This window comes from Sapajus apella, unplaced genomic scaffold (assembly GCF_009761245.1).
Source record: "Sapajus apella isolate SASKATOON/1434 unplaced genomic scaffold, GSC_monkey_1.0 scaffold2, whole genome shotgun sequence".
NCBI lineage: Eukaryota > Metazoa > Chordata > Mammalia > Primates > Cebidae > Sapajus > Sapajus apella.
In genome coordinates, this window is record NW_022436942.1 from 56,999,847 (window position 1) to 57,023,534 (window position 23,688).

The 23,688-nt window shown below is 38.5% G+C and overlaps 1 protein-coding gene across 4 annotated transcripts in view; it reads left to right on the forward strand.

Moving 5' to 3' along the window:
- The window catches only part of TMPO (thymopoietin), a 32,381-nt gene that overhangs the window by 2,938 nt on the left and 5,755 nt on the right, over positions 1-23,688 (forward strand). For 3 of the 4 annotated variants that reach the window (XM_032298756.1, XM_032298742.1, XM_032298748.1), the window contains exons 2-4: positions 7,541-7,667; positions 11,495-11,653; positions 17,247-17,344. In XM_032298756.1, the coding sequence (XP_032154647.1) occupies positions 7,541-7,667; positions 11,495-11,653; positions 17,247-17,344 (384 nt within the window). Of the gene's footprint in view, positions 1-7,540; positions 7,668-11,494; positions 11,654-12,959; positions 15,888-17,246; positions 17,345-23,688 lie in introns of those variants that run through there. The other variant, XM_032298732.1, reaches the window with a different exon arrangement.

Here is a 23,688-nt window from a genome sequence, read left to right on the forward strand (position 1 = left end):
GTGTGTGTGTGTGTGTGTGTGTGTGTGTGTGTGTGTGTGTGTGTGTGTAGGGGGCTTTCTGTGTTGTCCAGGCTGGTCTAGAACTCTTGGCCTCAAGCAATCCTGCCTCAGCCTTGATTCCTATTTATTTTGGGGACGATTTCTTTTACACGTCAACAACCATCTCAGTTTTAATGTTTTTCTGTCAGCCACTTGGTAAAAGAGTTTACCTCCCGATCTACCTAGTGTTCTCTGGGGGATAAGAAGACTAAATGTAAAAATTTTTAAATTCAGATTATCCAGCAATTTTGAGTTCCTACCATGTGTTCTTGACTACTGGATTTAACTTTGGGGATTTAAAAAAATGAATTGCATTTATTTACTCATATGTCCAATTCATATGTTAATTGAAGTTGGTAAGCACCCTGTAAATAAGTTGTGAATAAAAGGAAGTAATTTTTGTTGTTGTTTTGGGGATTTTTGGTTTGTTTTTTGTTTTAATTTTTCTCCGACTGATTTGCAAAGAATGTTGTTTTGTGTTGAGACCGAATCTCTGTCCCTCCATTTGGAGTGCAGTGGTGTGATCTCGGCTCACTGCAGTCTGCCTCCTGGGTTCAAATGATTCTCCTGCTTCAGCCTCCCAAGTAGCTGGGATTACAGGCAAGAGCCACCACACCTGGCTAATTTTTGTATTTTTAGTAGAGCTGGGTTTTTACCATGTCGGCCAGGCTGGTCTCAAACTCCTGACCTCAGGTGATCCGCCTGCCTCGGCCTCCCAAAGTGCTGGGATTAGAGGCATGAGCCACTGAGTGGCATGAAGTAACGTTTTTTAAGAGTACCTAGTAGGTCTATTGGCATGGTAATTAAGCTGTTTGTATTTCATTTAATGATTTTATCCTTATAGCGAAAACTTATTTCATAATTTTATATTTAAATGTCTTCTACCTGAAGTTGTTGTTGTTGTTTTTCAAGATGGGGTTTCACTATATTGGTCAGGCTGGTCTCAAACTCCTAACCTCAGGTGATCCGCCCGCCTCAGCCTCCCAAAGTGCTGTGCTGGTATTATAGGCATGAGCCATGGCGCCCGGCTACCTAAAGTATTTAAAACTCAGAGGTGGCTGGTCAAGGTGCCTCAAGCCTGTAATCCCTACACTTTGGGAGGCCTAGGCGGCTGGATCACCTGAGGTCAGGAGTTCAAGACCAACCTGGCCAACATGATGAAACCTTGTCTCTACTAAAAATACAAAAAATTAGCTGGGCGTGGTGGCAAGTGCTTGTAATCCCAGCTACTTGGGAGGCCTGAGGCAGGAGAATCACTTGAACCCTGGAGGCAGAGGTTGCAGTGAGCTGAGATTGTGCCATTGCACTCCAGCCTAGGCAACAAGAGTGAAACTCCGTCTCAAAAACAAACAAAAAACCTCAGAGGCGTCTACCCTTGACTGGGCTTCATATTGGTGCCAACAACTTGAAGAAAAAATATTGGTAGTCAGTAGCATCATTTTCTGTTTTAAAGTACATTAAGTATAAGTGAGTTATAATTAGGAATCCGGTCGATATTTTTATCAGGCATAGGAAAAAATAATTTAGAATTTACAGGAAAAGAATCTTAGGACATTTGTGATAATTTATGTATAAAATTATTCTTCAGCTGGGTGCGGTGGCTAATCCTAGTACTTTGGGAGGCTGAGGCGGGCAGATCACCTGAGGTCAGGGGTTCAAGACCAGCCTGGGCACGATGGCAGGTGCCTGTAATCCCAGCTACTTGGGAGACTGAGATGGAAGAATTGCTCGAACCCTGGAGACGGTGGTTGCAGTGAGCCAAGATTGCCCCACTGCACTCCAGCCTGGGTGGCTGAGCAAGACTCCATCTCAAAAAAATATATATATATATTCTTCATGTTAGATTCCTCTTATATATACTATGTTTTATGTTTATGTTTTATGTTTGCCCCATATAAAAATAATACCAGGTCATATTTCTTAAAGAATCTTTATAATCTTCTGCATAATGGGATGGCAAAAAGAAAAAAAATGTTTATAATATAGGAGAAAGCCAAATTATGTTTGAGAGTTGCCGATTTTTAGCATTTTAAGACAAATCAAACGTCAATGTGGATTCGGCCAAGATTAAATATTTGCATAGCATATACCTTCTATTTAATCATGGGTTTAATTACAGAAGACATTGTTGCATTTCAGCCTCTACCATAGACTCTTGGATTCACTCGGTATAACATGACAAAAATTTGCACATTAGAAGTTTTGCTTTGATTTTGTTTTCTTATTTCTAAGCTTTTTATTTTATGCATCTTGGTACCAGTATTTTTAGGTGTTAGATTGTGGACACAAAAATAAACGTTTACAGAGTTGGCAGTCTGCATATTGTTCTAAGGCGCAGAGCATGAAGGCGCAGCTATTTGAATTAGTGGAGCATAATATTCTTGAATGATCTGGTCTGGTGAATTATGAGTGTGTGTTTGGGTGGTGTTTTTTAAGATGGAGTTGGGCTCTGTCACCCAGGCTGGAGTTCAGTGCTATGATATCAGCTCATTCCGCCTTCCAGGTTCAAGTGATTTTCCTGCCTCAGCCTCCTGAGTAGCTGGGATTACAGGTGAGCGCCACCATGCCTGGCCAATTTTTGTGTTTAGTAGCTGGGATTACACACCATCACACCCGGCTAATTTTTTTTATGTATTTTTAGCAGAGACGAGGTTTCTCCATGTTGGTCAGGCTGGTCTGGTCTCAAACTCCTGACCTCAGGTGATCTGCCTGCCTTGGCCTCCCAAATATTTTTAGAATTTTATTTGTCGTTCAAGACCAGGCTCATCTTGAACTCCTGGCTTCAAGGGATCCACCTGCTTGGGCCTCCCAAAGCGTTGGGATTGTAGGTGTGAGCTACCGCTCCTGGCCAAATTATGAATTCTCAATAGGAAATATTTGAAGACTTGGAAAAGAACAATAAGAAGTAGGATACCAATAAGAAATGTTAATTAAATCACAAATTGACCTTGACTGTTAAAATAAAGTGTTAAGTATGCAGACTTGTGAATCATAGAGTTAATACATTCAAATTCCAGATCTGCCATTTATTCATATGACACTGAACAGTGTCTTAATCTAAGATCCTCCATTTTCACCTGAAATAGAGAAATAATCTAACAGCAATAGCTACTTAGTCAGATTGAGGATTACATGCAGTTGTGTATGTGAAGTGTCTAGTGCTCAGTAATTAATACCTATTACAACAAATGATTTCTGAATTTTTGTCTTTAATGTCAGGACAATACAATGCAAAGTTGCTAAAATATAATTTTGGGAAGCCAATAACATGGATATGTGAAAGTAATGTGTATATTATAGCATGCAGACATCCTGAGTTAGTGAAGTGCATGCTTGAACCTCAGTTTTCTAAATTGTCAGGTGAGGATATTAGTATCTTATTCCATAGAGTATTTTAGGATTCTGTAAGTTAATACAGACACCTGGAACACAACTCAGTATATAATGAGTGCTCAGTAGAATCTGTTATAATACTGTTACAGTCAAGCATCTTTGATACTAGAGGTAGAGATTAAAGGAGTTAGAGTAGCTCATGGGTGGTATCAAAGAACTCTTGCAGGGGTGGGGAGGGGTGTTTGTTTGTTGAGATGGAGTCTCTCTGTGTCACCCAGGCTAGAGTGCAGTGGCATGATCTCGGCTCACTGCAACCTCCGCTTCCCAGGTTCAAGCGATTCTTCTGCCTTAGCCTCCTGAGTAGCTGGGACTACAGGCGCATGCCACCACACCCAGCTAATTTTTGTATTTTTAATAGAGAGGGGATTTTACCATATTGGCAAGGCTGGTCTCAAACTCCTGACCTCATGATCTGTTCACCTCAGCCTCCCAAAGTGCTGGGATTACAGGTGTGAGCCACGGTGCCTGGCCAGAACTGTTGGTTTTTTTTGTTTTTTTTTTTTTTTTTTTTTTTTTTGAGACGCAGTTTCGCTCTTGTTACCCAGGCTGGAGTGCAATGGCGCGATCTCGGCTCACCGCAACCTCCGCCTCCTGGGTTCAGGCAATTCTCCTGCCTCAGCCTCCTGAGTAACTGGGATTACAGGCACGTGCCACCATGCCCAGCTAATTTTTTGTATTTTTAGTAGAGACGAGGTTTCACCGTGTTGACCAGGATGGTCTCGATCTCTTGACCTCGTGATCCACCCGCCTCGGCCTCCCAAAGTGCTGGGATTACAGGCGTGAGCCACCGCGCCCGGCCCGAACTGTTGGGTTTTAAAGTTGAAAAATACATTAGAGATCATCAGGTGGCGTAGTAGGTACTCAGTATTTTTGAGTGAAACTCTTAAGAGATAAGTGGTCTACTTAAAGGAACAAAGCTTTCTGGAGGCAGAATTTATTACAACTAATGGCTTCCTTTTTCCTGACTGAAACTGCTAATCATGTGTGACACACTAACTGTCTCCTAATTTTTTATCCTTACTAAATTTGCGATTTATAAAATGACATTACTTTTCTGGAACTTTTTTCGTGACAGATTAAAAATCACATATTTGGCCAGGCACAGAGGCTCACACCTGTAATCCCAGCACTTTGGGAGGCCGAGGCAGGTGGATCACCTGAGGTCAGGAGTTTGAGACCAGCCTAGCCAACATGATGAAACCCTGTCTCTACTAAAAATATAAAACTTTGCCAGGCATGGTGGTGTGCACCTGTAATCCCAGCTACTCGGGAGGCTGAGGCAGGACAAATGCTTGAACCAGGGAGGCGGAAGGTTGTGATGAGTCGAGATGGCACCACTGCAGTCCATCCATCCTGTGTGACAAAGCAAGACTCCGTCTTTTAAAAAAAAAAAAAAAAAAAAAAAAAAAGACTTAAGATATTTTTTGAGATGGAGTCTTGTTCTTTTGCCCAGGCTGGAGTGTGTGGCATGATCTTGGCTCACTGCAATTTCCACCTCCTGGGTTCAAGTGATTCTCCTGTCTCGGCCTCCCGAGTGGCTGGGATTATAGGCACGCACCACCACACCTAGCTAATTTTTGTGTTTTTAATAGAGACAGGCTTCTGCCATGTTGGCCAACCTGGTCTCAAACTCCTGACTACAAGTGATCCACCTGCCTTGGCCTCCCAAAGTGCTGAGATTATAGGCGTGAAGCCACCTTGCCCAGCTCCAAGAGATTTCTTGGAAATCTCAGAACATATGAAAAGTTGGAATTTCCTGGATGTTTTGTTGATAGTAAATTTGAACATTCTGTGGTAGCGGGGATTATTTATAAATAATTTGAACCTGATTGATTGTTTTTCCATATTTTATTTTTATTTTAAGCATTATTTAGTTTCTCTATACTACCGGACTGCACTTTTTGGAAAGTTCAAGTAAGTCAGTAACAAAGGATTGAGTTTGATTAAATCTTTTCTTGAAAGAAGTAAATCTTAGAACTCTTAGTTTATAGGCAACTATTTGGATATTATGGTGTGGGTTGCTTCCAGATTTGAGCCTGGCAGTTCTAGGTTAGTGCAACGTATATGAATTAAAAGCCTGCTGAAAATACCCTAACTGTAACTCTCCATAGCCATCTTTTTATTAAAGACTTTTCTTGAGTTAACATAATTATTCTTATGAGCAACTATCTTTTTGGTGAGGGTTTTTTGGCTTCTGATTATAGAATGATTAGCAATTAACAGCTTTTAAAAAAAGAATTTCTCATAGCTTGCTTTATTTGAAGTATTTCAGGCCGGGTGCGGTGGCTCACACCTGTAATCCCAGCCCTTTGAGTGGCTGAGGCAGGCGTGTAATTTGAGGTCTGGAGTTAAAGACCATCCTGGCCAACTCTACTAAAAATACAAAAATTAGTTGGGCGTGTGGTGCACACCTGTAGTCCCAGCTACTCTGGAGGCTGAGGCAGGGGAATTGCGTGAACCCGGGATGCAGAGGTTTCAGTGAGCCAAGATTTGTGCCACTGCACTCCAGCCTGGACAAGAATGAGACATAGTCTCAAAAAAAGAAAAAGAAAAAAGATTTGAGCCTGACAGTTTTAGATCAGAGTATTTTTATTTGCTAAAAACAGGGATTGTAGTACATAGCCAAATAATGCCTGATTCCCCGCCCCCCCAATATGACTGGAAAGTGAGCATTCCATACAACTTGGTAATTTGAGCCTTTTTCATACAATTGTCTTTGATGTTGTCATTCTTTTAACAGCCATTTTTTGTTCAGTACACTGTTTTTGCTGCAGTCACTGACCCATTTGTCAGGTTGTTTGCCACAGCCTTAAAAGGTATCCATACTTTTGCTTCCTTTTTACTTGTTCAACCTTGGAAATTTATAGTTTTCCCAGTAAATACTGCCATTGTATAAAGTAATTTTAAAACTTTAAAAATTTCTCTCTAAGTTTGTTTCACGTTATTTTGATTATTTTTAGTAAACTGATGGTACAGAAGTCAGTCTGGTGACTAAACTGTCACAGGTGATACTGTAACCATGAAATGTGTCAGATTTCTTCGTGGTCATAAACTAGCTACTAAAATAACTACGTTATAAGGAGTTTACAGTCCTCTCTCCTATCCTGGGGGTGGAGATTGGTTCCAGGACCTGGCCATGGATATCAAACTCTGGGGATGCTTTGGTAAGTCCCTTAATATAAAGTGGTGTAGTAACCTACACACATCCTCCCATATACTTCAGATCATCTGTAGATTACTTATATGTAATGCCTAATACAATGTAAGTGCTATGTAAATAGTTGTTATACTGTATTTTTTATTTGTATTTTTATTGTTGTATTGTCATCCCCCCACCCCGCCAAGTATTTTTGCTCTGTGATTGGTTGAATTCACAAATGTAGTGAAACTCCTTGTAACATTTTAGTAGCTAGTTGCCATCCCTTGCCATCAGATATATATGCTTTAAGAAATGAAATATAACTTTTGGTTACTCAAGCTGTGTGTGGTGGCTTCCACCTGTAATCCTAGCACTTTGGAAGTCCTAGGTGGGCTGATCACTTGAGTCTAGGAGTTCAAGACCAGCCTGGGCAACATGGCAAAAAACTCATCTCTACAAAAAAAAAGAAAAAGCCAGGGTTGGTGGTGTGCACCTGTGGTCTCAGCTATTTGGGAGACTGAGGTGAGAAGTAAGGGTTGCAATGAGCTGAGATGGTGCCACTGCACTCCAGCCTGGGCGACAGAGGGAGACTGTATCTCCAAAAAAAAAGGAAAAAAATAGTTATTTAAAAGAAAATGTTATCTAAAGTCAGTTAGTTTTACTTTTATTTGCTCTTTTAGATTTTCGATGTCATTACTACGTCTTTTAGATAAGTAATCCAAATGGACTACTTTAACAGTAATGTCTTTAAAATTTAAATTACTGACTCGTCTATTAGGTTTGTATGATTACAGTTCAACTTAGAAAATGCTTTCCAATAATGAATTGCTCTTAATTTAATTAAATTGCTAAGGTTTAATATTACTATAAACTAACTTGGTGGTGGATTATATGTTTGTTATCCAGTGTTATCTAATAAGTGGACACTTTTTAATTCATGTGGAAATGATTACTGAACTTTGTTTACAGAAAGCCACAAAGAAAACTGATAAACCCAGACAAGATGATAAAGATGATCTAGATGTAACAGAACTAACTAATGAAGATCTTTTGGATCAGCTTGTAAAATACGGAGTGAATCCTGGTCCTATTGTGGGTAAGTTGATAAAATTTCAAATACAATGTCTTTTCTCTGAAGTGAGACCACAGATTATTTTCTCCTTTTGCTTAGCAGTTACTTTAGGTTCTAAGGACTGGTTTGTCATTAATCATTTGTATTAGCAGAACCTATCTATTTGTCTATCTATATTTAAATCTATCTATATGTATAGATAGATAGATTTTTTTTTTTTTTTTTGACACAGTCTTGCTTTGTCATGCAGGCTGGAGTGCAGTGGCGTGATCTCAGCTCACTGCAGCCTCCGCCTCCTAGGTTCAAGTGATTCTCCTGTCTCTGCCTCCCAAGTATCTGGGACTGCATGCACATGCCACCACGCCCGGCTAATTTTTTTGTATTTTTAGTAGAGACAGAGTTTCACCGTATTGGTCACTCCTGACCTCAGGTGATCCACCTGCCAAGGCCTCCCAAAGTGCTGGGATTATAGGTATGAGCCACCACGCCTGGCCACCTGTGTTTCTTTAACTCTAAATGAGTGAAATAAAATGAGAGGATTGAATTAGATAATCTCCAGAATTATTTCTGTTGTTGAGATTTTGTTGTTTTTGTTTGTTTGAGACAGAGTTTCGCCCTGATTGCCCAGACTGGAGTGCAATGGCATGATCTCGGCTGATGGCAACCTTCTGCGTAAGCAGTTCTTCTGCCTCCGCCTCTCGAGTAGCTGGGATTATAGGCATACACCATCACGCCCGCCTAATTTTGTATTTTTAGTAGAGATGGGGTTTCTCCATGTTGGTCAGGTTTGTCTCGAACTCCCGGCCTCAGGTGATCCACCCGTCTCAGCCTCCCAAAGTGCTGGAATTACAGGTGTGAGCCACTGTGCCCAGCTGTTAAGATTGTTTTATATGATGCTTATATCATACTTCTGCTGAGACATGGGTCTTATATGACATTTGAGGAAAATCTGAGGTAACATAGCTGGCCAAATTTGTGTGAATAAATGAGTTAGTGGCTTGGTGCAGTAGCTCACACCTGTAATCCCAACACTTTGGGAGGCCAAGATGGGAGGATTGCTTGTGCCCAGGGTTTCAAGACCAGCATGAGCAATATAGGAAGACCTCATCTCTACAGAAAATTTTAAAATTAGCAGTGTGTGGTGCTACAAGTCTGTTGTGCTGGCTACTCAGGAGGCTGAGGCCAGAGGATTGCTTGAACCTCCCACCCCGGGATCAGGGGTCGGGGGTTGTCAAGTTTGCAGTGAGCCATGATGGCTATTGTACTCCAGCCACAGCAGTGGAGCAAGATCTCTCTCAAAAAAAAAAAAAAAAAGTGAGTTAGTGATTGACTTGTTAATGAAGTTATTAAATTCCTAGCTTAGTTTGTTTTGTTTTGTTTTGTTTGTTTGTTTGTTTTTCCCCTGAAACAGAGTTTGCTCTTCTCACCCAGGCTGGAGTGCAATGACACGATCTCAGCTCACTGCAACCTCTGCCTCCCGGGTTCAAGCAATTCTTCTGCCTCAGCCTCCCAAGTAGCTGAGATCACAGGCGTGTGCCACCATGCCCAGCTAATTTTTTGTATTTTTAGTAGAGACGGGGTTTCACCATGCTGGCTGGGCTGGTCTCAAACTCCTGACCTCATGATCCGCCTACCTCAGCCTCCCAAAGTGTTGGGATTACAGGCGTAAGCCACCATGCCTGGCCTATTTTGATGTTTTTTCTTTTCTTTTTTGGAAACAAGGTCTTGCTCTGTTGCTCACTCTAGACTGCAGTGGCATAGTCACAACTTACTACAGCCTCAACCTGCTGAGCTCAAGCAGTCCCACCTCAGCCTCCCAAGTAGCTGGGAACACAGGCACGTGCCACTACACCTGAATAATTTTTGTATTTTTTGTAGGGATAGGGTGTCACCATATTGCCCAGGTTGGTCTTGAACTCCTAGGCTCAAGCAGTCCTCCTACCTAGGTCTCCCTAAATCCTAGGTTTTTGGCATGAGCCACTGCATCTGGTCTTGATATTCTAAGTTACATAAAATTGTGGACACTAGAGATTTGGTAGGTTTTGCTATAGGTGTAGTTGCAAATAAAGATTTAGAATGTTTTGTTTTAATGTATACACTGCTTCCAAATGATAGTAAGCCTATTTATATACAGTTAGTTATCAACAGATAGATCATACTCTTAACATTTTTTTAATTTAAAATTCTAAAAGGCCTGGGCATGGTAGCTCATGCCTATAATCCCAGCACTTTGGGAGGCCAAGGCAGTGGAATTGCTTGAGCTCAGGTGTTGAAGAGCAGCCCGGGAAACATAGTGAATCCTCGTCTCTATCAAAAAAAAAAAAATTAGCCAGGCATGGTGGTGCATACTTGTAGTCCCACCTACTCAGGAGGTAGAGGTGGGAGGATTGCTTAAGCCCACAAGTTCAAGGTTGCAGTTAGCTATGATTGCGTCACTGCCTTGCAGCTTGGGAAACAGCTAGACCCTGTCTCAAAAAAAAAAAGAAATTCCAAAAGGGAGACTGAAAAATGTGCGTTTATAATATCAGCATGCATTAAATTACATGTTGATATATCACCTGTTCATTATAAGGCTACTTATATGACATTTCTGGACACATATTACTTCTGAAAAAATACTCATTGTTATTTTGCTCATCCTTCAGAAGTTAAGGAAAGATACACGGCTAGGGTAAAACAAAACCTATTTTGGTTTTAAACTGTCATTGCTGTTGACATCTGTTAAGAATTTGTAATCAGTTTTGCTTTGTGATATGTGTTTTCCATGAAAGGTCATTTTAACTGCAAAGTTGTATATTTAAATGTGATTTATAGAACTTTTCCCTATAACTAAATGGCCAATTACAGGCATATTAGTATCTTAGAGTTATGGAAGTTTAATCATAGTTATTCTTCATAGATGTACAATCTGCTTATATGTGATCTTGCTACGTTGGTAAGTACTATTACATAGTAATGGAGAAAATATACAAGTTTAAGACTTTAGTCAAAAATAGTCATATATGGCTCTTTAGTAGGCCGTCTACAGTAAGGCCTATGTTAATCTATGTATTGCATGCTATTAAAAGAAATGTCGTTTCTCAGAAAAACACCTATTGTAGAAAAGAGTTCATTATATACGTGTTTGTGTTTTGTGTTTTTTGTTTGTTTGTTTGTTTTTTTGGGGAAATGGAGTTTCGTTCTTGTTGCCCAGGCTGTAGTAGTGCAGTGGTGCAGTCTCAGCTCACTGCAACCTCTGCCTCCTGGAGCAACTCTCCTGCCTCAGCCTCCTGAGTAGCTGGGATTACAGGCGCCCACCACCAGGCCTGGCTAATTTTCTGTATTTTTAGTAGAGATGGGGTTTTACCGCATTGGTCAGGCTAGTCTCGAACTTGTGGCCTCAGGTAATCCACTGGGCCCAGCCTTTTCAGCCTCTTTTTTTTTTTTTTTTTTTTTTTGAGACAGCGTCTCACTCCCTCATCCAGGCTGGAGTTCAGTGGTGCGATCTTGGCTCATTCCAACCTCTGCCGGTAGGTTCAAGTAATTCTCCTGTCTCAGCCTCCCAAGTAGCTGAGATTACAGGTGTGTGCCACGACACCTGGCTAATTTTTGCATTTTTAGTAGAGATGCAGTTTCACCATGTTGGCCAGGCTGGTCTCGAACTCCTGACCTCAAGTGATACACCTGCGTCAGCCTTCAAAGTGCTGGGATTACAGTCATGAGCCACTGTGTCTGGCCACATTATATAGTGTTTTTAAGAATTTGAGTTTAGAAAAAGAAAAGGTGAAAATAAAATGTTGCCGAAGATACTGTCTGAGCTGCACCCTAAATGAGACAATACAAGTACTAAAGCAAGTTTTGCTTTAATTCAGGAACAACCAGGAAGCTATATGAGAAAAAGCTTTTGAAACTGAGGGAACAAGGAACAGAATCAAGGTCTTCTACTCCTCTGCCAACAGTTTCTTCTTCAGCAGAAAGTACAAGGCAGAATGGAAGTAATGATTCTGACAGATACAGTGACAATGAAGAAGGTAAAATTGTAAATGATTTAATCAAATGTATGTAATTTTTTCGCATAAAATACAGTGACCGTGAAGAAGGTAAAATTTAAAACAATATTGACAAGATATACAATTTTTATTCATTAGAATAATTCTGTAAGTAATTTGATTTAAATACTTTTTATTGAGAAGTCTAAGAAACAACATAGTACAAATTTCTAATTTTCCATCACCTGAAATTGCCAGTTAGCTTATCTTTTTTGCTTCAAATCTCATTTTTCTTTTTTTTTTTTTTTTTTTCATTTTTTTGTGAGAAAAAAATTTTTTGCAAGTAGGGGCAAAGTTTCTTGTACTTGTACCTATTGCCTCCACAGAAGTAACTACTGTTATTAATTCGATGCCTACCTTTCCAGTTTTTTTTTATTTTTTACATACACATTTATCTAATACATTCTATTATTTAGTACTTTAAGAATAAAAATGTATATAAACAGTATGCCAAATCTTACCACTTGCTTCTCCTTACTTTGTTCATATTTTAAAAATCTAATCCTATTAATTATATCTCTTTGTTTATTCCTCATAATTTAATACATAGTGGTAGCATTTAAATATGGCATGTTTTCTCTGGTCTCTATTGATAGACATTTAAATTACGTAGAGTTTTTGTTAATCTGACCTCAAGGCAACTTCAGAGCAAATATTTTGACCATGTTCTTAGTAGACTATGGTATCTTAAAATTTGATCATGCTGTTTAAATATTTTTGTAGTACATTAAATAAGTGTTCTTTAAAAATTATAAGTGGCCTGGCTCAGTGGCTCATGCCTGTAATCCCAGGACTTTGGGACGCAGAGACCAGTGGATTACCTGAGTTCAGGAGTTTGAGACCAGCCTGGCCAACATGGTGAAACACCGTCTCTACTAAAAATACAAAAATCAGCTAGGCACGGGGGCGCATGCCTGCAATCCCAGCTACTTGGGAGGCTGAGGCAAGAGAATAGCTTGAACCTGGGAGTTGGAAGTTGCAGTGAGCCAAGATTGCACCACTGCATTCCAGCCTGGGCAACAAGAGTAAAACTGTCTCAAAAAAAAAAATTAAAAGTACAACTTGATTTTTGTAAACTTTTAATTCATATGTCTTGTGATTATTTTGACCCAAATTGTTTATATCTCCATAAGCATTGTCTATCAGGGCATATCTGCCAGATTAGTTATTCAGAATATGAAATTATAGTCTTTTCCTTTGACAGCACTATTTTTAGCAAAGAGGCAAAGAATAAAATGAGCTCAAACACAGGTAATGCTTAAACTTCCTGCCTCTTTTGCCTCTACAGGAAAGAAGAAAGAACACAAGAAAGTGAAGTCCACTAGGGATTTTGTTCCTTTTTCTGAACTTGGAACTACTCCCTCTGGTGGTGGATTTTTTCAGGGTATTTCTTTTCCTGAAATCTCCACCCGTCCTCCTTTGGGCAGTACTGAACTACAGGCAGCTAAGAAAGTGCATACTTCTAAGCGAGACCTACCTAGGGAGCCTCTTGTTGCCACAAACTTGCCTGGCAGGGGACAGTTGCAGAAGTTAGCCTCTGAAGGGAATTTGATCATTTCATCCAAGTCTAGCCATGATAGGTGTTTAGAGAAAAGTTCTTCGTCATCTTCTCAGCCTGAACACACTGCCATATTGGTCTCTGCTGCAGCTTCTCCTTCACTGGTTAAAGAAACGACCACTGCTTACTATAAAGACATAGTAGAAAATATTTGCGGTAGACAGAAAAGTGGAATTCAATCATTATGTCCTGAGAGGTCCCATATTTCAGATCAGTTGATTCTCTCCAGTAAAAGGAAAGCACTAGAAGAGTCTGAGAGCTCACAACTAATTTCTCCACCACTTGCTCAGGCAATCAGAGATTATGTCAATTCTCTGTTGGTCCAGGATGGGGCAGGTAGTTTGCCTGGGACTTCTAAATCTACACCCCAACTGGATGTAGAAAACATACAGAAGAGAATTGGTCAGTCTAAGTTTCAAGAAACTGAATTCCAGTCTCCTCCACGAAAAGTCCCTAGACTGAGTGAGAAGTCAGTGGACGAAAGGGATTCAGGTTCCTTTGTGGCATTTCAGAACGTACCTGGATCTGAACTGATGTCTTCTTCTGCCAAAACTGTTGTCTCTCATTCACTCACTACCTTAGGTCTAGAAATGTGTAAGCAATCACAGCATGATAAAATAGATGCCTCAGAACTCTCTTTTCCCTTCCATGAATCTATTTTAAAAGTAATTGAAGAAGAATGGCAGCAAGTTGATAGGCAGCCGCCTTCACTGGCATGCAAATATCCAGTTTCATCTAGGGAGGCAACACGGATATTATCAGTTCCAAAAGTAGATGATGAAATCCTAGGGTTTATTTCTGAAGCCACTCCACCAGCAGGTATTCAAGCAGCCTCCACTGAGTCTTGTGATAAACAGTTCGACTTAGCACTCTGTAGAGCATATGAAGCTGCAGCATCAGCATTGCAGATTGCAACCCACACTGCCTTTGTAGCTAAGGCTATGCAGGCAGACATTAGTCAAGCTGCACAGATTCTTAGCTCAGATCCTAGTTGTACACACCAAGCACTTGGGATTCTGAGCAAAACATATGATGCAGCCTCATATATTTGTGAAGCTGCATTTGATGAGGTGAAGATGGCTGCCCATACCATGGGAAATTCCACTGTAGGTCGTCGATACCTCTGGCTTAAGGATTGCAAAATTAATTTAGCTTCTAAGAATAAGCTGGCTGCTACTCCCTTTAAAGGTGGAACATTATTTGGAGGAGAGGTATACAAAGTAATTAAAAAACGTGGAAATAAGCGCTAATAAAATTAAGACAAAAAGACATCTGATCTTTGATATGGGGAACCCAAAAGCTTTTCTATGAATTTCAGGTACTTTATGCCAACATTTTCTTTTCCATTAAGGTTGTTTTAGTTTCCAGATCAGGGTAATTGCAAAATGTTAAGCTTCTACCCATTAAATTACAATATAAAAGTAATTGCCTGTGTAGAACTACTTTTCTTTTTCACAGATTTGGATAGATAGGAAGGCTGCTACACGATTTAAAGCTTTCTAGATCACATATTAGTCTCTAAATGTATTTCTATTTCCTGTTTTACTTATGCTTTTACAATTCTCCAAAAAAAGAAAATTCTAATTAGGCTATAAGGAGTCTTTACCATTTAATAGCATAATATGCATCCTGCTTTATACCTAGGACAGAATTAAACATTTGTTACACATTCAGAACAGTGATTTTGTTTTTGATACTTTTATCTCAGTATCTTTTCACTTTCTAAAACTTACCTATATTTTTGCTCATATTTTGTTTGTTATTTACTCATGTCTGCAACATCATTCATATAGTCTAGATCAATGCAACTCAAAATGCCAGTTCACAACCGTTACTGATCCACAGGCAAGATAAGCACGCAGAAGAATTTAAAACTAGAGATACTTTTTAGGTCAGTTATCTTTTCATTAACTGATGACAATCAATTCATGGACCAGTACCAATCCATGGACCACACGTTGAGAAACACTACTTTGGATAGTAGTAGATATCCTGGGATAGTGCATATTCACCATCTATTTTGTCAGATAATGGGGCTTTTAAAAAAAAATACTAATAATACTTTGCTTTCACGATGCATTGTATTTTGTGGAAGTTAAGTTTAACAATACAGAATCTAAAAGCAAATTTAATTTTTTTAAGCCATAAGAAATTATATTATATTCCAGTATCCGTGTATCTGTATAAAGCAGTGTATTATCTTTTCATTTCTATGATTGTAAGATAATAGTCTAACTGTAGAGGTATTGTGGAAAATAGTAGCCTTAAGTATAACAAAATATGGTCTCTTGGGTACTCCCTCTGGCCATTACCACATTCTTAGATTATACGTGTCCATCTTTGCAGCTTTGTGAGAGTAATTTTATTTGTTGTCTTCTGAAATGTACATGTATACATGTACCTACTGAGTGCTATGTGATTTTCTTAAATGTATTACTGTAGAATGCTTCTGCAAATTCAATAAAGTTGTTAAATTTGAACAGTGTTGTGTGGTCTCCAGAAATGTTGTTATGTGTGTTTTATTCTTGGAGTTGCAACAAGTTAAACATTTGCATATGAACACCCCTTTTTCATTTCATCATTGAAACTCACTTTGACATTTCAGTAGTATAATCGAAAATATTCTGATTATTGTATGGTTTTTCTTCTGTTTGAGGACCCATGTTTTTATTGGCTGTTGGAATCTAAATTTATAAGAGGAATTTATCTGTAACCAGATACCTTCTTTGTTTAATCAGTTTCTATTCCACTACTAATGGCTCTTTTTACTTTGTGGTTTCTAATTCTTAGATTCTGAGTTAACAAAGCATAAAATGGATTTTATATTGCTGGGGGTTGTACCAAACAGATTTGATAGATCCATTAATAGAAGTGTTGGGAGATGGACTTGAAATCTTAGTCCTAAATAAAGATTGAACTGTTGAAACAAACAGTAAAAATCACTGTTCCTTTTTGGGGAAACTTGCAAGTATTAAATAGATTCTGGACTAACTAGTATTAATACTGGAAGGTTAGCAAGACACATAGCTGCCTTGAACACTTTTTAGCACAAGTTTATAAAGCTCATGTAAAATTTTAGAATTGATTCCTTTCTGTCTCTTTGATAGGAAAGTAATCTAACTTAAATTTTTGGTAGAAGTTTTAGAAGTAACAGCTGACTTACTAATTTTGCTATACTATGATAAATGCTACAAAAGGATGTTAACTAAAATCAGTCTTTTCAAAATCTAGATCTTCAAATGATGATAAATTTAAGACTAGGAGAATGGAATATTGAAGCCTATTAAAAAATACATATTCTTGGGTTGTTAGGTTAATAACTATCATGGTGACAAGTCAAATAATATATTTTCTTCTAAGAAATGTTATTTTTGTTATATGGAATGGGATGAGAAGTGATTTGTGATTGTTTATACTTTTCTGTGAACAAGATTCCTTTACCTCAGTTGTATCTAGGTTTTTTGTAACTACATCAAAAAACCTTTTATACTGTACTTACTAATGTTATGGCAGTTATTTATTGGAAAAGCTTAGTGCTATATGAGGGTTTTTTTGTTTCATTTTTAAAATTTCCCTTCCATGTTCCAATTTTTAATTTAGTAAGCCATCCTTTGCTGTACAGTAGTAGTATACTGTATGAACAAAACAATGGTAACAACTATGTGTTTTAAATGGCCTTTTTCCATATCTAAATTGTTTTTAGTGAAAAGATTTCGTGGGAGCATTTTGAATTCACTTCATGTTCAAAACTATTAGTCCCAGAAAAAGGAAAGGAGAAATAGGTAGGAAGAAATGGTCGTCAGATGAAAGAGGGAGATAAGCAAAAAATGGGATAAATAATGGAAAAGTTTTCAAGACAAATTGCAGTTAGACAATTTTGACTAGTGAGGTATTACCAGTAGACTTGTTTTTTGCCTTTTAATGTGCCTAAAACCAGGGTTCCAGATTAATATTAGGAATACATCATCATTTATTGTGTGTTTCAGAGAGTAATGGTTTCTCCAATGTTATTTCCAGACTCTAAAATAGAGCTCAAGCTTGAGAAGAGAGAACCACTAAAGGGCAGAGCAAGGACTCCAGTAACACTCAAGCAAAGAAGAGTTGAGCTCAACCAGGTATCTTTAGTTTTATGATCACCATGTACAAGTATAAATAATCTCCTGACAACATTAATCTGTGTTTTAGCCTTTAAGGGTTGACACCCAGATTCCAGCACGCTAAATAAACTTAATTCTGTTAAATGATATTAGAAATCTAAACTTTGTGAGTTTTGTCAGTAGTGTAGCCTTTGATTACAGCAAAAGCAAGTTTTTAATAAATGTCTCATCTGTGAGTCTGTGCTAAGCATAATTCAAAGGCATTATACTGCGTTTTGAAAGAAATATTTTAAAAGGTGGAAATATCTAGGCACTTTTGACACAGTTTTTTTAAAAGGCAATGGAAAGGTATTATATTTGTGTCTTCGTCTCTAGATTTCTCACTTTGATTTTATGTTTGCCTGTCTTGTCTTCTGTGATTCTTCCCTAAACTCTGAAGCTAGTCAGGTCCTAAGACCACAGTTTTCTTCCCTTATTTCAGATGAAAATTTACCTTTTTTATTGTGGGAGAGGCAATTCAATTTTTCAAAAGTAAAATGTGAGAAACTAAGGAAAAAATAAGCATAGGTGTAAATGAACAGAGAACCAGTTGTTGACTAACCCAGTGTTAATTTGGCTGATGCTTTATAAGACAGCTATTCCTAGAGTCATTTACCCCTACTATATCTAGCTCAAAGATCTGCCTAGTTGGTTATTTATCTTTTCTATCTCCTGTTTGTCTTTTTTTTACTTTCTGAGACAGAGTTTTGCTCTCTTGTCACCCAGACTGTAGTACAGTGGTGTGATACCTGCTCACTGCAACCTCCATCCACCACATCCTCCCCCTTCCCTCTGCAAGTGATTCTCCTGTCTTAGCCTCCCCAGTAGCTGGGATTACAGGCACATGCCACCACGCTCAGCTGATCTTTGTATTTTTAGTAGAAATGGTCACCATGTTGACCAGGCTGGTCTTGAACTTCTGACCTCAGGTGATCCACCTGCCTCAGCTTCCCAGAGTGCTAGGATTACAGGTGTGAGCCACCGCACCCAGCCTGTTTGCCATTTTAAAATCAAATCCTTAGAGGAATTCTTGACTCCTTAAGCCAAATCTCTCCCTTCATTTGCTGTAGTTGATAAGTTGAATTTCAGAATGATTTTTTGGAAATGAGCTTGGTGACAAGAAGGTACAGAGCACTGAATGAATGAAGATTTTGTTTAACATAGAACCAAATGCTGGAATACATAGATTACTGCCTTTTTATGTAGTAGTCCTAACAAAGAGCTTCAGGAGCATGTTGAAGAATAAGGAAATAACAGAACAAGAGAACTTAGGAAAATCTGGTGAAGGACACTGAAATAGACAAGCATGGAAAATTTTAGTCCAGAGTTTGAAGGCAAGATGATATGGTGCTAGCAAGAGTATGTGACTGATCATATAATAGGTTAAAAGAAGGGGAGGGGGTATGGTGTTAAAGATGGTTTAGGTATTAAAGATGGTCTAAGCCGGGCGCATGGCTCACGCCTGTAGTCCCAACACTTTGGGAGGCCTAGATGGGCGGATCACCTGAGGTCAGGAGTTCAAGACCAGCCTGCCCAACATGGCAGGTGCCTGTAATCCCAGCTACTTGGGAGGCTGAGGCAGAAGAATCGCTTGAACCTAGCAGGTGGAGCTTATAGTGAGCCAAGATAGCCCTACAGCACTCCAGTCTGTGTGACAAGCTAAAACTCCATCTCAAAAATAAGTAAATAAATAAATAAAATAAAGATGGTCTAAGGGATAATTGAGTTGGGGGAATCTAAACTGAGGGGCAGAATAAATAGTCAGATGAGTGTTGGTTTAGATGACAGGCAGAATTAGACAGTGGCTTTAATGCAGAAAATTTTAAACATGTAGAAGAGTGGAGGGAAGAGTTAATGACCCTCCAGTTACAGCTGTGCCACAGTTGTCAGTGTTTCACCAGTTTTGTTTCATCACCTTACACCCTCCAGCTTTAATTACTTTTTTTTTTTTTTTTTTTTTTTTTTTTTTTGAGATGGAGTCTCCCTCTGTTGCCCAGGCTAGAGTACAATGGCGAGATCTCAGCTCACTTGGAACCTCTGCCTCCCAGGTTTAAGCAATTCTCCTGCCTCAGCCTCCACTTAGCTCGGATTGCAGGCATGCGCCACCACATCTGGCTAGTTTTTGTATTTTTATTAGAGATGGGGTTTCACCACGTTGGCCAAGCTGATCTCAAAAACTCCTGACCTCAAATGATCCATGTGCCTTGGCTTCCCAAAGTGCTAAGATTATAGGCATGAGCCACCGTGCCCTGTCTTAAATTGCTTTTGATTATTTTGTTTTGCTTTTTCCTGGAATATATTAATCTCTGACATACTGTTTCACACATTAAAAAGTCAGTATTTTAGCATATATCTCTGAAAGTGCTCTTCCAGTGACTGTCAATATCACACCTAATAAAATTAATTTATTCATATATAATTCATGTTCAAATTTCTTTAGTTTCATAAATGTGTCATTTATGATTATGTTGTTCAAATCAGGATCCAAACAGGATCCACATACCATGTTTGATTTTTAGTTGTTTTAATCTCTCAAGTCTGTAACTCTTAACACCGTAACTGTTCCTCTTCCCTCCATTTATTTGGTGAAGAAACTAGGTCGTTAAAACATTTCCCAACATTCTGGATTTGGCACATTGCTTCTTTATGTCATTTAATTTGCTTTTCTCTGTGCTTCATTTCCATAGAGTGGGTTAGACCTGTAGTGAGCTATGCAGTAGACCTTTCTGTGATAGAAATGTTTTGTATCTGTCCTATCCATTACAGTAGCCACTAGCTGTTGACTACTTGAATGGTGGCTAGTGTGGCTGAGAAACTTAAGTTTTAATTTTTATTTAAATGGCCACATGTGGCTAGTGGCCTACCATGTTGGATGGCACAGATCCAGAGGGTTATACAGATCCACGTTCAGTTTCTTTCACAAGAATGCTTAATAAATGATGCTGTGGCCTTCCTATTACATTGTTTCAGTAGGTATAGAGCGTCTTTTTGATTATGCCAAAATTAGAATTGGTTTAGATGTCGAAAGTCTAATCCATCCATTATAAAGCTCCACATTGCCCTTTCATTTAGTGGTTCTAACAGCCATTGATTATTGCCTAGGTCTATTTTGTAAGTAAAAGTAAGCTTTAATTACTTTTTTTTTTTTTTTGAGATGAAGTCTCCGTCAATCAAAAAAATGTGATTTTTCTCATTCTTTTACTGAAATTCCTCTAGAAAGAATTTTTCCTTATGAACTTCATAGTTTCCTTGAAATAAATTCATACAAGAGAACTAGGAGAAATGCTTTTCCCTTTTGTCAGTTTTAAAATTAAATTATTGATGTCACTTCAAAAGGTGATCAATAAAAAAAATTGTGTGTGTCAGGTGCTCTTGTCCAGGCTAGAGTGCAGTGGCATGATCTTGGCTTGCTGTATCCTCAACTTTGAGCCCAAGGGATCTTCTTGCCTCAGTCTTCCAAGTAGCTAGGACTATAGGCACACACCACCATACCTAGCTAAATGTTGTATTTTTTGTAGAGAGCTTTTGCTGTGTTGGCAAGACTGGTCTGAAACTCCTAGGCTCAAGGGATACTCTTACCTTGGCCTCCCAAAGTGCTGGGGTTATGGGCATGTGCCACTGTGCCTGGCCAATTTTTTTTTTTTGAATACTCTAGTTTTTTTATGTATTGAATTTATGATCAGTTGTGGTCATTATTCTTTTTTCATGTTCACATCGTGCCATCTCTAGCCATTAGGAATTACTAAGTTGGTTCCTGTATTTTTTAATTCCCTCCCCCATTTATCTTTGATAGTTTCTTGTTTTCTTGAACGCTAAGATGTCTAGGCTCTTGTATACTTCCTGTATCATACCTGGAGTCAGCCATGTTTCCAAGGAACCCTGATCCTTTTAATAGAAAATACTATATGGAGGTAACAATTTGGATGCTGTCCTGTTCATTCCTACTCGTTGTCATTGTTTCTGGGTCTTTTTTAGGTAGTGCTAGGTAAATCACCAATTCATGGTGATATTTCAAATTTACAAATACAGGCTAATTTTGGGTGTTATACTTATATCTTTTTTCTCTTATGCTGAATATCTTGGTTCTTCAAATGATATTGTTACTTATGTAAGTATCACAACATATATGTGTTTCTAAATAATACAGTATTACTACTAACAATAAGGTTGTTAAATGCAATTTGGGATTTTGTTTTCCTTGTCTTCAGGACATATCCCACTAGAATGTAAAGTCTAACTACTGTGCTTAAATTCACTTGAAAGGATTTTTTTCTTTGTGTCATACGGCCACCAACTTAATATATAGTTAGGTTTTTCGGTTCTGTGATATTAGGATTGCATTTTCTTTCATTAATTTTTTATTGTGCTGAGAGTATATGTGTAGTTCTATGTAGGCAAAGTAAGGTAGAATCAGAATTCTGCCTTCTATCCTTTTCCCTTCCATCTATAGTTAACCATTTTTATTAAGTTTTGGTTTCTATTTTTGTTTTTGAAAATATAAGTAAATATATAGATTTTATATATGCTTTCCCCTTACATAAAAGGCAGCCTGCTTTGTACCTTTATTTTTCTGTTTTTAACCTAAACACATATCCTAGATATTACTCCATATCAGAATGTAGCCATCTTCCTCATTGCTTTGGACAACTGCATTTTATGTGTTGCATTTTATGGATGTACTGTAATTTAACCACTTTCCATTTGGTGAATATTTGAGTTTTTTTCAGCTGTCTTGTTACGAATAATGCCAGGAAGAACCATGAGCAGCATTTTACATGTGTCATTGCATATTTTTTGCCAATTTATCTTGGGGATGTCTACAAGTAAAATTGCTAGGTAATTTCACCATTACATTCCTCTGCATATGAGTTGAAGCATTTCTCATCCCCACCAGCAGTATCTGAAAGTACTGTTCTTTAATGGAGGAATATGAGGCTGTTTTTTTGTTGTCGTTGTTTAAATTTAGTATGAGTAACCACGTTGGTCATGTTTTACTTAAATTGATAGTGGATTCTTTAGATTAAGGTGGATTTTAATTATCTCAGGAGCTTTAGAAATTATCTATGCCCAGGCCCTTCTAGAAGAGATTCTGATTTAATTGGTTATGGTAGGGTTGGGGGCATTTGATTTTTTTTTTTTAAGCTTTCCTTGATGATACTGTGCCACAGGATTGAGAATCTCAAATTATAAAACTATCCTTTCAAATATGTAGAAATTGGACTATTAAAAAGAATTTACTCTGACCAGGTGCAATAGCTCACACCCTCAATCCCAGCACTTTGAGAGACCGAGTGGGTGGATCACCTAAGGTCAGGAATTCAAGACCAGCCTGAGCAACATGGCAAAACCCTGTCTCCACTAAAAATACAAAAAATCAACCAGGCGTGGTGGCTAGTGCCTGTAATCTCAGCTACTCAGGAGGCTGAGGCGGGAGAATCACTTGAACTTGGAGTTTGGAGGTTACAGTGAGCTGTGATTGTGCCATTGCACTCCAGCCTGGGTAACAAGAGTGAAACTCTGTCTCAAAAAAAAAACAAAAAGCATTTACTCTATGTATGTCTGTAATTTGTTTACAAATTTCTCTTTGGGAGTAATTTGCATTCAACAAATATTTCCTAATTGATAAGGAATCCAGAGATTCAGATTGTGACTGAAAACTCTTCTCTCTCTTTTTTTTTTTGAGACGGAATTTTGCTCTTACTGCCCAGGCTAAAGTACAATGGCACGATCTCAGGTCACAGCCTCCCAGCTTCAAGCTACTCTTCTGACTCAGCCTCCTGAGCAGCTGGGATTACAGGCATGCGCCACCACTCCCAGGTCATTTTGTATTTTTGGTCAGGCTGGTCTCAAACTCCTGACCTCAGGTGATCCGCCCATCTCAACCTCACACAGTGCTGGGATTACAGGCATGAGCCACCACACCTGGCCTCAAAACTCTTATAATGTCAATTCCAAATATAGATAAATACAAAACCATGATTTATGAGACTATGTCTATAACTTACATAGTATTTTTGTTTTTGGTAACATTACTTCCAGCCATTTAGGCATATTTGTTGGATGACCACTCTTACCACAGGATTAAAGTTTTTTTTAAAATCTGTCTTTAAATTTCATAGACGCTGACTTGGACATAAAACTATCAGTAATCTAGGTTAAATATTAGCTTGAAAACAAAAGTGACAACAGAGACATTCTATAATACTAATCATTGATGGATGTTCTCTAGTTGAAATAATTTAAAAGAATCATCTGGTAATGGTGGGTTCAAAGCTGAAAACCTTGCTACTAGAAATGTGGAATTTCAGGCCCTAACCAAGAGC